This window comes from Bos mutus, chromosome 27 (assembly GCF_027580195.1).
Source record: "Bos mutus isolate GX-2022 chromosome 27, NWIPB_WYAK_1.1, whole genome shotgun sequence".
NCBI lineage: Eukaryota > Metazoa > Chordata > Mammalia > Artiodactyla > Bovidae > Bos > Bos mutus.
The window spans coordinates 16924251-16941617 of NC_091643.1; the positions used below are offsets into that span (position 1 = coordinate 16924251).

General features: G+C 36.9%; 1 protein-coding gene across 8 annotated transcripts in view; it reads right to left on the reverse strand.

Moving 5' to 3' along the window:
• The window catches only part of NRG1 (neuregulin 1), a 1145979-nt gene that overhangs the window by 36411 nt on the left and 1092201 nt on the right, over positions 1-17367 (reverse strand). For all 8 annotated transcript variants that reach the window (XM_070364126.1, XM_070364125.1, XM_070364124.1 and 5 more), the window contains one exon: positions 5449-5578. In XM_070364126.1, the coding sequence (XP_070220227.1) occupies positions 5449-5578 (130 nt within the window). The remainder of the gene's footprint in view (positions 1-5448; positions 5579-17367) is intronic.

The following is a 17367-nucleotide window of genomic DNA, read 5'->3' on the forward strand; positions in this document are numbered from 1 at the left end:
CTATAAGATAAGAAAAAACCCTGGGATCTAATGTGAAATTAGTTCATAATGTGGTATTGTATACTTGAATTTTGCTGACAGATCATTTTATTTTAAATAGACTATATGCTTCTCAAGGTGAGGGCTGCATAAACGTTTTTTCCCCCATGGAGACTCTGCTTCCGTCTGGTTGGTGTCCTCCATGATACATTCCCTTAGCTCCCTAAATACTTGTCAAAGCACTCAGCACAACTATCATTTACAGTTTAATTAATGCTCTGAAATTTGTCTGCTACTCACAGGCCTACGGACTCCATGAGGGCTGAGACCATGCGATTTTGTTTACTACTTCATAACGAGCACAAGCACAGAATTTGCCTCGTGGAAGGAGATCAATAAATATATGTGGCTGCCTAACTGATTTCAGGAGAAAAAAAGAACCAAGCTATTAAGGACACAATGCAACTGCCTTTAGGCCAAACTGCCGCTAAATTGATTTCCATAAGAACCAAAATATTTCCTTCCATCTGTCTTCAGGAAAGTCAAAATGAGTTAATAAGTACCTAGAAAGTACACAGCAGGACTGTAGATACAGAGAGGGACACAGAAGAAATGGGTATTCCTTCAATAACATTTTCTACATGTTACTGTAGGAAATGACTACAATGACCATCGCTGTAGGTAGGTCGTCTAAAGAGCTGACTCTCTAGATCTTTGCCATATGAGTCCCACCCACTCACAGAGGTTTGTCTCCCTGCTCAGTGTGATAGCAGGTAAGTGTCTCACTTGCTCTGAAGGATGAGGTCTCCCAGAGCTGGCTGTTCTTAGGCACTCCAGAACTAACCCAAAATATATTCCTTTGCTGTATTCCAAATGTCTCCTTCTACAGCCACGATGATGAGGCCACAGGACACAACTTGAATCTGAACCACCAGCTACTAATGTGCTATATTATTTTCATCATCATTTTTACTTGCATCAATTACTAAGCAAGAATTTTATAAAACCTTAACCTTAGCTAATGTCTTGACTTTTTCTCCCCATCTTATCTAGTGCCCAGGTGTCTCTAATCTGTATGGAAGTCTCTCCTCCCTAAACATCTTCTAGGTTTACGGTGTACCTAAACTGTTCCAGAAGGTACTATGACTCTTGATTAGTTGTCACAACGTCCAAAGTCCTCTCCTTGGTTTTCAGAGCTCAGAAACTGATTCTCCTGTCTAACTTGACTTTTTTTGTTTGTTTTGTTTTACTTCCCAGAATGGAGTTGCTGGTCTAGGTATGCATGTCACTGTGTCTAATGAGAAGATTAGATGGTATGGTATATGGTATATTTAACAGTATGTGGAAAAAACTCCATCAGTGATGACTATGCTTATAAAGTCTTCAACGTACTCCAGTCTTTTCTTTTCCTTCTTTAAATTCTTATTACCATAATCATCAGCACTCTGTCACCTGGGATAAAGACACTCTAATTGATCTACTATTTTAGTTACTCTATTTCCATAAATAGACTAAGTTCCCAGGGACCAGACACCATGCTGTATATTTTCATTGTGTTTACAAAACTGCCTGGGATAGATGTAGCTGTTTTATAAACAAATTTTAATTAATATTTCATTTACTGAGTTTAATTTATTATAGCACATTTTTGTGACTTTATCTCCTATGGTTAAATTTTTTTCATAACTGTCTCTATAATCATGTGTAATACAATATAGGCCCTTATATGTACCACATGGTTTCATACAAATTAATTAGACAAAATGATAAGTTCATGTTTAAAGGCACCGCCCACTTTCCTATGCTTTGTTTGTTTTCTGTTTCTGTTTTTAAATATAAGGAAATTAACAATCAGAGATACTACATGATTGAATGAACATCAAATGCAAAGTTAGAAAGCTAGCTGGTGGCCCCAACAAATCAAATAAAAATGGCTAGTGTTAAATAAAATGAAGAATTGGGAATTAAACATGATAACACAGTCTGTTAAGACAGGTGTATATATTTTTCCAGTGTCTACAGAGAGAATGTAATTCTACCATTTATTTTTTATTGTAAGGAAAAACTCACTTCCCCAAAGTTAGAAGTGCTTTCACAGAAATAAGTTCATTTAATTTCATTGACTCCTGGGAAGAAATTTGGAGAACATATTAACTCTGTGTTATAAATAAATTGTCCAGAGAGTTGAAGTGAAAGAGCTCAAGACTAGTCACCAAAATTGGTGGTTAAAACTCTAATCCCCACATGGGAATGCTACATCTGTCCACAGGACAGCATCATGGGTTTATAAATATGGTCGGGTGTAAAGTCAGTTTTAGATTAAAAAAAATCACATCAACATGTTCCAAAAGAGTTCTCTTACTACTCAGAAGGGCAGATATACAAGAACAAGGGGAGAAAACCAAGAGGATAATCTGGACAATGTCAAGTTCAAAGTGTCTTGTTTCTTTGAACCATGTGACTACATGGGGCACCAGAGGGTAAAAGATGGAATGATTCTTTTCTGGTCTTTATGCAATCTTGAATAGAAACTGTTTTTTTTTCTCCCCCTCAAGATAAATTTTAAATTACTAAAGAGAGAAGAGAAATACATAAGATGAGAAACACCGCGGAAATTCCCACACTGTTCCCAGGAGAGAAGTCCAAGTAACAGCAAAGCTCTCCTCAGAGAAGTGTTTAACTGTTATATGGTTAATCCATTTGGAACACCTTGTTCTAAATGGAGAGACAAAAGAGATTTGCTGTAAAGTCTTCCACTTCAGCTCCCAAGAAGACAACAGTGGATTAGGTGACCAGAGAGACCACTTGGAAACTTACACGCTTGTGGTGTTTCTGAGTCATGTCTTAAGTCAGGGATAAAGCTGACTTTGAACGATGTGGCTCATGCTTCAGAAATGTTTTGCTCTAGACAGATGGACCATATGGAAACTATGAACTGGCTTCCTACATAGGGCCATGATGAGCCAATGCAACACTTTCACGTTTTCTGTTTCTATTCAAGTCATCCAATGAACAACATATTATTGTAAGACTGGGTATATGACTTGCCTTTGTTTCATTTCTGACTAGTGATTGTTTTTAATGTTATACATATTTGCAACAGAGGGATTAAAAATATACTCATTTAACAAAAAAGGCATGAAATATTTTGCATATTGACTATACTCAATTCTTCAGTGTTCTGGCTTGCTTTCATGTATCAATAAAGGCAGTGCAAAAGGGGGATAAAACTTATAAAAATCATAGATGTCACAGTTTTCTTTCCAACAAAAGCTAATGATAATCTTTAACAGTTTTCTGAAAGATTATAATTACCAAAAAAATAGATATGATTAAATCATAGTGCAAATTTTCTGAGAATTGGTACAGGATTCAGTTGGGGGACACAATATTTATTCGTGGTTTGCTGCTTTAATAACTATTAGAGGAATACCAAACATTTCTCATTAAGATTAGAAAAATATAAAAGTATTTCTTTATAGATTGGGCTTAATGTTTAATGAAAAGCTGTGTGGGTGAAAAAAAACTCACAGTTGTTGGCACAATACCAAAATGGAACCAATGAACAGCACTTAGGCGATAGCATGTTTTGTATAGATTGTGGGAGGGCCACAGAAGAGCTGAAATTAATATGTGGGGAATAACTGCACTGGTTCCTAAGAGGTATTCAGAAACTATCATATGTACTCACTCAGCTTGCAAATCTTTTTGCAAAGGCTAGGATGAAAAAGATCATGTTTCATTATTATAATTAAAATCGAGTGGTCTCAGATGCTTTTTTAAAGAAGCAAAAAAAAAAAAAAAAAAGGAGGCACAGATTTAAATAATCTGGGTATGATTGTTTAAAAAGGAGAAGCATCTAAGGAACTGTAATTTAAAGGTTTTCTTCCAAGGAGACTTACTGAAACATAACTAGATTGTATGTCTAAGACTAGGGCAGACTAGCAGGATGTACCCATATAGTAAATGTATCTCATTTTACAGATTATAATTCTCAGCTTCTGATATTTTCTATTTTGATCGGAGAAAATCTTATAGGAAATTACAGAATTTATTCATTTCCACTCACAATGAAAAATTCAGGGAGGGAGGAATGTTTGGGATATATTCACAGCAAACTGGCAGAACCAAAGGCTAAAACTGACCCATTTTAATTCTCTGCTATAGGTACATAGATTTGATATGCTGGTGACCAAAAAAGGTGAATTTTTAATTTTCAAACAATAAACATGTTGGCATAGGAAACTGTTCGGTGTTATGTCGCAGCCTCGATGGGAGGGGAGTTTGGGGGAGAATGGATACATGTACCTGTACGACTGAGTCCTTTTGCTGTCTACCTGAAACTGTCACAACATTGCTAACAGGCTAAATCACAATATAAAATAAAAAACATTTGACAGTCATAAAATCATTCAGACCTGAAATAAATTATTTTTTATATATATGTTTTCAGTTTTTAATCTTGCTTCAAAGTTTTGAAAAGACTCTTACCTATTAATTTTATCTTGGCTTATAACTATTCTCTATATTTATGAAAGATACAGCTTCTAGTTAACTACAAAATAAACATGTATTTTTAATCATTTCAATGAGACATTAAATATCTTTTAGCATGACAAATTATTTGAGTCCATGGACCACACAGACCCTATATATCAAGCATAAACTAAAAATGCATTGCACAATAAATGTGCTTTTAATGAGATCTACTAATTTTAACTGCAGGGTTTTAATATTTAATGTCCTGACAACATCTTTGTTTAATTTTGTCTGTTGAGAGAGAATAAGTGTGATACTTCGTAACGGTTCATCAACTCCTTCAGGTCATTGGAGAGGGGCACCATTTTAAATATATCTATAAATAACTACAGTGCATGAAAAAACACTCTGCCTTCTACACGCAATGATGCTACACACACTAAGTGCATTTCCAAACTAATACACATTGCTGGTTTTTCATTAGTGAGATCAACTTAAACTCCATTTTTAAAAAGGAGCTATAAAGCTAATGCCAAGTTTAACAGATCAGTCAGCAAATAATTGCCGGCCCTTCTGCTTCTCTTAGTTGTCCTATCTGCTTCACAGGTGACACCAGGTAAAAGGGAACATTATCTTACAGCTTCCATCATACATTGGATGCAGATGCAGGGATCCAAAGTTCTAGGCGTCTAGGATATTTGCACATCTCTCTTAGGTAACAAGGAGGAAAACCACAAGGAAAGCAATTTTATAAATATGAAGGCAAAAAAAGAAAAAACCAAACACCCACATGGAAAAAAGCAAAAAAACATTCTGGATATAACAGAGTAGATAAATGGTGTGACCTTTCACAACACTCTACAAATAAAACAGCATTATTCAAAGGATGCAACGAAACTGGATAAGACAGCAACAATACATCATGAGACACGGAATCATCTGAAAGAAGCGGTCATGGACAGAAGTCACACAGAGGATTTCTTTTCTTACTTGCACAAGTATCTTGAGGGATTTGAAAGGTCTTTCACCATGAAGCACTCGCCTCCATTCACACAGAAAGTTTTCTCCTTCTCTGCACACTTGACAAGATGGCTTGTCCCAGCTGTAGATGTGGATGTGGCTGGATAAAAGATAAACAGGGAAAGTTTTACACCCATCTTTCCCTCTTCTGAGCAGCCTTTAAATACTCTTAAAAGGAAGAGCTCATATAAGATAAGATGTACTCCACTAAAGTTTCTGGCTCAATAAACAACAGCATTAAGACTTAAACACATTAAGTAATTTCTACCTGTAAATAAACAGAATACAATTATAAAAGGATAATTATAGTTAATTTAATTACAATTAAATAGGAAACAAACATTTCTTATAACCAATACTTTATCTTCTAAAGACGTGGAAAAGAGAAGATCTACTAAGAAAAATACATTTTCCATGTATGGCTGAGTCCCTTCACTGTTCTCCTGAAACTATCACAACATTGTTAATTGGCCATACCTTAATACAAAATAAGAAGTTAGAAAAAAAAAGAAAAATTTTCCAAGAAGGCTCAAAAATAATGATATAAATTCATATCAGTGCAACTGAATTTAGATATCAATGTTAAATGGCAACTAATCGATAACATTATTTCATTTTGAAATGAAATATTACCTGACACAGTCTTAGTGATTTTTAACCCTTTGTCCTCTATATTAATTTCTATTTTAGTATTTGCAACTGGAATTCAGATCCTGCTATTTACTTATATTTGACCTTTCATGTATTTTCCCATTTTCTCCCGCCTTTCTTTTTCCTTTGCTTCATCAGGGCACATTGTGCTTTGACATTTAACTTAATTGCTCCTCTAATTCTGCTTGATTGTTACTCTACCTGATCAAAATACTTAGCATCTGATTATTCACTTTCTGAATGATTCAATGCCTTTCTGGTCTCTTATTCTTCTGTCTAAGGCATGTTTGGGACCATTTTATGGTTCTCACCAATGGCTTTTAGGAGGAAGAGCAAAGGACAGTCCAAATGATTTGCACTTTGGAGACAGATCTGGTTCAAATACTATCTCCTACTAGCTTTGTGTTCAAGAGTAAGTTTCTGAACCACCCAGATGGTCAATTTTCCCATTTAGAAAACAGGGGACTCTTATAGGACTTTTACAGAGATTATCAATAATCTAGGTAAAGGATCACCGATTCAGTGGACACGAGTTTGAGTGGGAGATAGACAAGGACAGGGAAGCCTGGTGTGCGGCAGTCCATGGGATCACAGAGAGTCAGACACAACTCAGCAACTTAACAACAAGGTAAAGGAATTGGTGCTAAACTGGCATCTGATGAATAATAGCAGGTGGCAAAATGGAGCAGATATGGAAGAATCTCAATTTTGGTATCTATCAAACAGATATAAAGCTTAATAGAAATCAGAAGATTTTCAAAGACGCATGCTTTTCTTGAATCATTACTAAGGTAATTAAAAATTGGATTCATTTTTAAATTGTTCCAAGAAAAAGTTCTTTTCAGAATGCTTTTCTAAATGTCCAGCTCAGGTCTATAAACCTAAACAAAGAATCACGGAGTGATTTTCTTACCCTCTCTTATCAGCTACCCTTTTATAATTTTTTTTTTTTCAGGAAGAAGGGAACATAATTTGCATCATTTGGCCTATAAAATCATTGAGTAGGCAATTTCTATATACCACTTAGCATGAATTTTGACATATATCTTCATGTGAAAAACTATATACTTAGGTGCTATGAATATTTTCATCCATGGCAACTGCCTTTAAAAATATTAGGTGGGTGTTTGTCTTCAGTGTTAAAGGTTTTGTGCTTAAGAACTTTCGCTGCTGACAGGGATCTATGGAATGACAAGCTGGGCAGAGTATTTCTGCCGAGGGGACCACCCACAGAGTTCTGTCACCCTCATTCCTGCAACGGAGCTCTGAGCCTCCAACAGACCCCAGCAGCAGTCCCTGAATCCCTCCTGCCAGTCTGCTAAGAATTCCCCCTTACACACGCTGGGCAGCAAACACTGCAGCAGGCTCTTCCAGAACAAATGCTAAGGCTTTCACTAAAAACATCAAAACCAACATTCCCTTCCCCACCAAAGCAGACACTCCATATTCATTGCAAACTAACAAAGAAAATTAGCTGTGATAGACAGAAGAGACAGATACATCATACCTATTCCTTGGACTTTCTGATCTTGTTTTATCAACTAGGTAGCATTAAGAAACGTGGGGTTAAAACTTGAAATAATCCATTTCCCCTCCGCAATCCTTTAAAAGTATTCTCCCTGACATCCATTATCCTTTGCATGACACCCTCAGTTATGACACAATCATTTGCAAAGTCCTTAGATCATGGAATAGGATCACTAGGAATAGGAATAGTTGATAATAAAATAACTCTTGGAGAAAATGAAGTAGTGGCTCTCTTATGCGGTCAGGGACTATCCTACTTAGTGCTTGAATCCTTTAGCAGCAGAAAGAATAAAAATGATCATGGAATTACAAAGCAGAAATTAACTCCCAGGAGACACAAAGTGTGGACTGACTTGGATACAATTGTTCTGAACCAACAGCCAAACACAGGAATAAGTTATAATTAATTGTCAGAAGAACCGGGGCTGGAAATGGTGATAAATGCACCTTTCAGATTTTTGCCAGGCTTCCTTATATTCTCCTTAGTTGAACCCTGTGCATGGTCAGCCCGAAGCAGATCTATAAATTTTGCAGTGATATCCTTTGTCTTTGGCCTATACATGCTATATTGCTCAATCAGTTTCCGTTTGGTAATTCTGCCAGAAATTAATGAAACAGACAGAGCGGGTTCTTCAGCCAAACTGTAGAAACAGCATTCTTTTTAAGGCAGCTGGCAGGAATTTATAAGAGGTAAAGATTACAGTTCTGCCAAGAGAATGTGCTTTTGATATCTAAAAGATGACCTTCATAGCTGCTTTTAAAAGAAGTAGGCAACAGAGATCTCACTTACTCAGTCCTTAATAAACTCTGCCTCATTCTGCTTTGTAACTAGTTTGTCAAAATTTGCTGGTAGAGTCAGAAACAACTTAGCGACTAAACAACGACAACAAAAGTAAGTGCTAACTGAACAGCCATTAGAAATATGTAACTATGACTTCATTACCTTATGTTTGGCATTTATATGGACATTTTATCCCAAACATACCTTCTCTGGAATGTTACCGGTTTCAAAATTATAAGGAACGTGTAAGTACAGTAGTTGCTTTCAAGTGTTTCGCTCTCAACCTGGTCTGTCAGGATAGACAAGTGACTTCAGGACGAGTGACCAGTGACCATTTTGAGGAGGTCTGGACAGTTCTCTGACTTAACCATGGATGTGGAGACTAAAATTACCATTTTAAAGACTCCGCAAATCCTCCACCCGGCAATAGGATTCCCTCCTTTCTAGCCTGCCTGCCTCCCACTGCGCCCCCCACCCCCCCGCCTTTCTTCTTCCCATCTATTCACAATTCTTTAATTGTGACCACCTAGACATAACAATAGCTAAAGTCACTGCAGTGGAAATTTGTAAGGCTGTAAACAATTCTCCCTAAAAGGAGATCTTTATAGATAAAAGGTAGTGAAAGGACCCTGGAGTTAGCTGAGAAGAATCAGGTGCAAGGCACAATTTTGCCAAATATTGTCTGCAGGACTCTGGTCCCAGCTACCTGTCGCAGAGTATTCAGCTACAAAAATGAGATATCATAGTATTGCTGCAAAGTTTGATAAAATGCTTTGCCAGCTGCAAAATTACACACAAAGAGATGACATGTTTCCATTACTAATGGCATAAATGTGGAACAAAGAGAAGCAAAAACATTTCTGTCCGGACTCTGTAATTACATATAATCAGCCTCGAATGTTGTTTCTTGGTAAATTATTCTTTTACAAAATGTGAAGAGATGGTTTGATTTGGAGGGGTAACCACTGAGTGATTACAAAACATGAAGTAAATATTAATAAATTATTGTCTTTCAAAATCACTGTCAATAATTCATACCTTTTCAATTTGCTTATAAAATAAAACTGAAGAACAACTGAGCTAGAAGAAAAAGAAACTATCTCAAATATGTAATTATTTCCAACTTTCCAGATCCACATAATTCTATAATAGTTCTTAAAATTTTTTTATTGAAGAATATGATTTACAATATATTGTAAGTTTCAGGTGTAATTCTCTAACATTTCTGACTGAGCTTCCAAGTTACATAAATTCAATGTATTTGTAATCTTTTGTGTTATCTGAATGGTTTAAAACTCTGAAATAGTTAAATATATTAATAGCAACATATCCATAGAATATGGGCCATAGTATCAGTAACTAAACATTTTGGAAATCACATACTATTGCACACTTTAGTAAACATGCAGAATAAAATTTTGAGGAGTAATTAAGTGTTGGCTGCTCATTACTAAATATTTTCCCATAGAATCACACAGTGTATTTCCTGTAGAATACTAGGCTTTTTCTGCTCAAAGACAGCCTAAAAAGAAAATACTGCTGGAAAGGATGGTTCACTTTCTTGCTTGTTTTAATTGGTGTTTTCCTTATCAGTGAAGTAGATAGCACCAACAAACCATAGCTATTACACAAAAGCAAACTGCTGATAAGAAACCAGTCTATTCTTCTTTGACAATTAGCAGGAATTAGTATGAGTATATAGTGTTTACCCCAAGGAAGGATCATTAGATCCTGTCTTCCCTGAGGGAATGAGCCCTGACTAGGAGTTTTAAGGACAATTCTTAACAATTTACTTGCAGAAGATGAAATTAAATCACTCCATGCAGTTTCCTCAATACCATATACGAATACTAACAATTTTTATATTCTGACATGAAAATGTCAATTGCTGCAAAGTTGCAGGGTTTTTTTTTTCTTCAATCCTTACCTGTAATATTCTCCGTGGTTATGTATTTAGAAATCTGCATGCTTCCTTGATGTTCGATCTCCCAGTTATTTAAAATAAATCTGAAATTATTATTTTTGCTTAGAATGTAGCACCTCAGCAATTATGTACCAGAGCACTTTGAACTTCTACTAGGAAAAAAATGCTTATGTTGTTCCTGAAAATGATGCTGTGGCTCAGAAGATGAGCAAGAAAAGCCACGCCACCTAATGCAGTTCCTATAGATGCCAACGGATGGGTGGGGAAGGCATTTGCTCTCCAAAGGAAGATCCAGAGCCAGACAGAACCACAGAAGCATCATAGCCCTGGGTTGGCATTTTTTTTTTCAAGTAGTAATTCAATCCTTTGCTGAATAGCAAATAGATACTTGGGGGAAAAAAAGTGATAAGAGAAGATCAAAAAAACCTATCCTGACCTGGGTATTCCCAAAGCCCATCTCCTTGGCCTCTCCTCTTCTCAACTCTGCTATAGAAACACTTCCCTCTTCCTAAGGGAAGAACCATCATGCGACCATAAATGGAACCAGAGCTTTCTAAAATAGAATTAGAGCATCTCACTTCATGGACCTCAGCACTCACTAATAAACTGGAAGTAATGTTTTTTAAGATTTTTTTTTTTTATGGAGACCATTGTTTAAAGTCTTTATTGAATTTGTTACAATATCGCTTCTGTTTTATGTTTTGGTTTTTTGGCCTTGAAACAGGGATCGAACCCACACCCCCTGCATTGGAAGATGAAGTTGTAACCCCTGGACTGCCAGGGAAGTCCCAAGCTGGAAATACTTAGAAGCTGGTAGATTACCCAGAAGGTAAGCATCTGTCCAAAGAATAAGCTGATAAGGGCTGATGGAGGTTAATTGGTTAAGTGACAGACTTGAGCTTTAGTATCTAATGTCCCATATTGAAAAAGAGGATACAAATCATCTCAAAAGAATAGTTCTGCAGCCTTTCATAAAATTGCTCAAGCAAGTCACAAAAGTGTACAGGATGCCCAAGGTCACAGAAGTGAATCGGGACACGCTTATTTTCTATTTTCTTATATGTATTTTGGGGCTGAAGTCGGTTCATAGAATTGCCTTTAGATTCCTCCCACCCTTACAAGCTCTCTGGGAAGACTCTAGTATTATTTCTTCCTTCTTTGGCAGAATGAAAAATGACCCATGGGGGCTTCTGCTCGTAAAACAAAATTCTAATTTTTGTTGTAACCCTGAGCTCATTTGTAGCTAAACAGAAAACAGATTCTAAGTTGCCAGCAGTTGCTGAGCAAATGCTTGGGTGTCATTAGATAGTGTTATCCTTAGAAAAATAAAACTTGTCAAGAAATGTTATTTTTCAAACAATAGATGTTGCTTTTTTTTTTTTTTCTTTCTTACAGCACATTTCACTCACAATGATCACAGGGTGATCATTCTAGTCAACTGCTTCTTAGAGCAACAAGTTAATGGCATAAACACCTTTTAGGATGTCTTTAGCTTTGCTAAAGGAGTCTCCTACAGTGGATTGCTGGCTGGGTGGAGTCACACGAAAGCTACATTTTCTTCCTTAAGCCAGTAATCTTTTCATAGCGAAGAAGCCACTCCAGATATACAGGTCTGCTATATATTTTCTATTAATTGCTGACAGTTTTATCTGAGTATAAAATTTCCATAGCCAGAAGTCAACAAACTTTCAAGCTGTTTGTTGACTCTTTTCCTATCAATACCTTTCCTAAAGGAGTAAAATCCATATAGCCTACAAAGCAAATGCTAGCAGTACACTTGACTGGCTTAATTTGATGTATTTATAGATCTCGCCAGGCTAAATGTAGAAGGGGCACATTCTTTATTGTATTCTGCATTTTCTACCAGTATCAATTTGGCTGGAAGAAGGTCATGCCATTGTAGAAAACGTTAAACTCTCATTTTCCAGATTGGCCAAAAGTTTGGAGCACCAAACCAATCACATCAAAACAAAGGGAACTGATCAAGGATTCAGTTATTCAGGGAGATGCTGAAATTACCATGTAACATTTAATGACATAGGTTATTTTATTCATCAAGTAAATGAAATGAAAGTAGATTAAAGGTTAAAAGACAGAAACTATGAGGCAAATTCATTATCTTATTCATCAAATTAAAAAAATCATGGCATATCAAAATAAAAGTCATGGTCATTTCAAGAGATAATCAACACTGATGAGATTGAAAATCAATTTCTATAAAAGTATCTATAAAGTATTTTTATCACCCAAATGAAACCTAATCAAGCATCCAGATACAGCTACTAATTTACAGGAAGAACATGGGTCAGGGGGAACATATAAAAAAAAGTCACAGGATGCAAGTGGAAAAACCCAACCTACAGAGGCTCTACAGGGCAAATAACCCGATTTCTTTAAAAAAAATTTAAAAAAGATAAAAAGACAAAGACAACTAGAACTTGATACAGATCCAAGGGTGAGAGAAAAGAAAAACCTAAAATACAGACATTAAAAAGAGATACATAACCCAATTACAATGAGTAAAACTTATTTAGATCCTGATAAAAGGGGCACTCTGATCATTGATTCGATAATACATATTACTAAAGGGTTACCCTTAATTGGTATATGTGTCAAATGTATTATGGTTATGTTTTAAAATAGTCCATATCTTTCAGAGATACATGCTATAATATCTCTACACTGAATAATAAGATGTCTATGATTTACTTGAAAACATTAAGAGGAAAGGAAAGTGAGTGATCTCAGGACAAAACAAAACTGATCACTGCTGAAGTGGATGATGGCTGCATGGCAATTTGTTGCTTTATTCTCTGCACGTTCATATGTTCAGTATGCATGTTTATCTATAGGTACATGTTTAAATGTATGCTTACCAATGTTTAAAACTTAAAAATGCAAAATATAAATTTCAGCCTTTTTAAAAAGATGTCTTTATAGACTGGAATTAGAATGATACTCTATACGACTTAAAAATATTGACTCTGGGCACCAATCTAAGTCATACTTAACTGTGAAACTCTTGGGAAGGTGGTTTCCTTAATATCAAGACTAAGCCAAGAATGCTGACTACTGCTTTGAAAGTTCTAGCCAATGCAACAAGGCAGGAATAACAAATTGTGGTATAACTGTAGGAAAGATGAAATAATCATTATTGGAAAATGATATAATTGGATACTATCCATGGAGTCGGATGCCACTTCCTTCTCTGGAGAAGACTCTTGAGAGTCTCTTGTACTGCAAGGAGATCAAAACAGTCAATCCTAAAGGAAATCAACCCTGAATAGTCATTAAAAGGATTGCTGCTGAAACTAAAGCCCTGATACTTTGGCCACCTGATACAAAGAGCTGACTCACTGGAAAAGATGCTGATGCTGGGAAAGATTGAAGGCCAAGTGGAGAAGTGGTGGCAGAAGATAAGATGGTTGGATGGCATCACCAACTCAATGGACATGTGAAAGTCACTCAGTCGCGTCGAACTAACTCTGCGACCCCATGGACTATATAGTCCATGGAATTCTCCAGGCCAGAATACTGGAGTGGGTAGCCTTTCCCTGCTCCAGGGGATCTTCCCAACCCAGGGATTAAACCCAGGTTTTCTGCACTGCAGGTGAATTCTTTACCAGCCGAACCACTAGGGAAGCCCAAGAATACTGGAATGGGTAGCCTATCCTTTCTCCAGCAGATCTTCCTGACCCAGGAATTGAACCGGGGTCTCCTGCATTGCAGGTGGATACTTAATCAAATTTGAACAAACTCTGGGAGATAGTGGGGGATAGAGGAGACTTGAGTGCCACAGTCGAAGGGGTTAAAAAGAGTGGAACACAACTTAGCAACTGATGAGGAAATGGTTGGATACCTGTATTAACTAGCAAGAAAATCTAATAAAATAAAAGAATTCTATTCACAACAGCAAGAGTAAATATCAATCAATTAGGTCAGGCAGGTGTGATCCTAACAATAAATATGCAGAATGGGAGATACTTTGAAAGGGCAGTATAGAAGGGGAATTGCATCTGTACTTTGGGTAGAAGAAGGCATTCTATTAAAGGGAAAAGCAAATGAATTTGTGGATGTAGAAAACTAAATCTCACATTCAACGAAAAGCAGTAGTTGAGTTTGGGAGATGGATTGTAAATAGGGAGGTGAAGTTAATGAGGCTATAAAATAATAATACATCCATATTAAAGAAGCCCTGGCTGGAATTAATGTTTAATCTGTAGGTCATGGAGGGAGTTGGGCTTTTGCTCAGGGCCATCATTAATAAAATTAATGGTCTATTCTATAGTGTTTGGAAGGGGAGAAAATTGGAGACCAGGAGATCGGTGAAGAAGCTGATATGAAGGCCTAAATGAGAGAGAAAGACTGCTCAAACTAGCACAGAAATGATGGGAGAGGAACTGGTGCCATATTGAAGAACTAACACGACTTCGTATGCATATACATTAAAATTAAGCAAGAACTAAATGATGAAGTTTGTATTTCACACCTTGTATTGCACCTCTTTCTAAAGCATTCAAACAGCCTAAACACACATTTTCTCATTACTCTTCACACAATCTAGGAACTACCACGATATTATTAGACAGAGGGACTGAAGCCCATTCTGAATACTCAACACTCATTGGTAAAATTAAAATGTCAAGTCTTGCAGCCAAACCAACATGACTGATGCTTTCCTAGTGTAACTACCACATGTCTGTTGATATCAAGGAACCTGTTACAAGCAGACAATATTCTAGTTCGCCCAAAATTCTAAGTATACAGATATGTAGGTAGTGATAGTCTTAGGATTTATGAAAGCATGTCCTTGACAGGAAATGACTCCCGACAAATCATTTTAAGTAATCTACATGTGCAGTATTTTGCGTAAAGGAGTCTCTATAAAAGTATAGGTAAAAAACAAGGTTCAGACAACACAGACATCATCTTTCAAGGGTTTCAGATTGGAGTCAGCCCGCTTTGATCAGTGGATCTCTAACACAACAGACCTGAAGACTATCCCTTCAAATGGCACCTTGGCAGCTCTAAACCCCTAGACTGTCCATCACTACATGCCATTTAGCCAAATTACAGCAATTCTGTGTTTGTGTGATGACTGTAGACATAAAGAGCCAGACTCCAGTTCCACAAGCTCCGTATTTTCCACACTGAGGCCAAAGGTTGTTGCATATAAAGTAATGAAGCAGTAAAAGCATGTTTGATGATAGGAATCTTGCTGTCTTGCACTTGGTTAATTTCAAGGCACAGATTTTCCCAGAACTCCCAGGAGTTCCCTTTTCCCAGGTTCATGACCAGAATAGCAAAACATCCCTTCCTGTAGGATGATGCGTCCATGAAATGTATTTCTGCGGTTTTTAGGGTCCTAGCACAAATTCTAGGTCACCAAATAACACACAGAAATCTTTTTTCAATATCGCTATGGCCATTTACATATGGCCAGAAAAAAAAGTTTCAAACACACAACTTTATTTTTTCTTCAATTTTTCTTTTATGGAAGTATAGTTGACTAGAAAAGGAGATGGCAACCCACTCCAATATTCTTGCCTGGGAAATCCCATGGACACAGGAGCCTGGTGGGCTATAGTCCATGGGGCTGCAAAAGAGTCAGACGTGACTTAGCAACAAGACATCATCATCAACAACAACAAATAGTTGATCTGCAATGTTGTGTTAATTTCTGCTGTGCAGCAAAGGGATTCAGTTATACATATGTACATTCTTTTTAAATATCCTTTTCCATTATGGATTATCATGGAATACTGAATACAGTTCTCTGTGCTGTACGGTAGGACCCTGGTGTTCATCGATTCTATAAATGAATCGATACATCTGCTAACCCCAACCTCCCCCTCCATCCCTTCCTACGCCCGTCCCCCTTGGCAACCACCACTCTGTTGTTCTCTATGTCCATCATTCTGTTTCTGTTTCATAAAACAGGGTCATTTGAGAAACACACATAATTTTAAATGCTTCACCTCCAGAGAACACTTTGCCCTGCTGCCCACAGGACTAGCTGGTCTCATAATACTTAGTTCACCCTAGGTCTTATTTTTCTAAAGAATATATTCTTTTCAGGTTAGAGGTGGGGATGGGAAATATGACAGGCAAATCCCGTGCCTTTGCAGAACTGGGCCAAAATTATAAATTAACCTCCACTACGTTATGCCTAAAGAAGCTTTCCTTCAAGACTTGGGATTTTTTTTTTTCTATTTTGTTTTTCAATGTCTAGGCCTTCACGCTCAAGCTGAACAGACACCTGTTTTCCTACTGTTGCCATTAAACCTTGTTGTTCAATAAAAAGGAAACAGACAGGTGCACGCTTCATACTTTTTTTCCAAAGTACACAATATATTAAAAAAAAACAAAAAACAAAACCTGGGGCCATGTGTTCAGTGTCCTACTCTCATCATCTGGTCGAACTGTTTTATATACTGACATCATTTGCTTGTTGGAAAAACTTGATGGAAATCATCATTCCGCTTACAGCTAAACCAAACAAGGGCACCTTGAAACACATTGTAAAAGAAAGGCAGAGGAGAGGCCAGGATCTTATCGAAGCTGCCTGGCTGTTCCCTGCTCTGGAAGAAACAGGGGATATTAAGAAGGTTCACATGTAGGGTCTTAGTTATAATTTATTGTTTTTTTCACATTTCTTTTTTTAAATTAATTTTTAAATTGAAGGATAATTGCTTTCCAGAATTTTGTTGTTTTCTGTCAAACCTCAACATGAATCAGCCATAGGTATACATGTATCCCTTCCCTTTTGAATCTCCCTCCCATCTCCTTCCCCATGTTTTCTTTTTCCTGGAGGTGATATAGCTAGCTGGGGAATAAAACACTTTTATCTCCTGATGCTGTAATAATTCAGAATGGCTATAGTCTTCCCGCCTTTCAAATATAAGCCACAGACACTGCAAGTCTGTATCTAATACAGATCTTTGCTCTTTCCATTCCTCACTGAGGGCTCCATACCTAAATACTGATGGAGGAAAGAGTATACAGC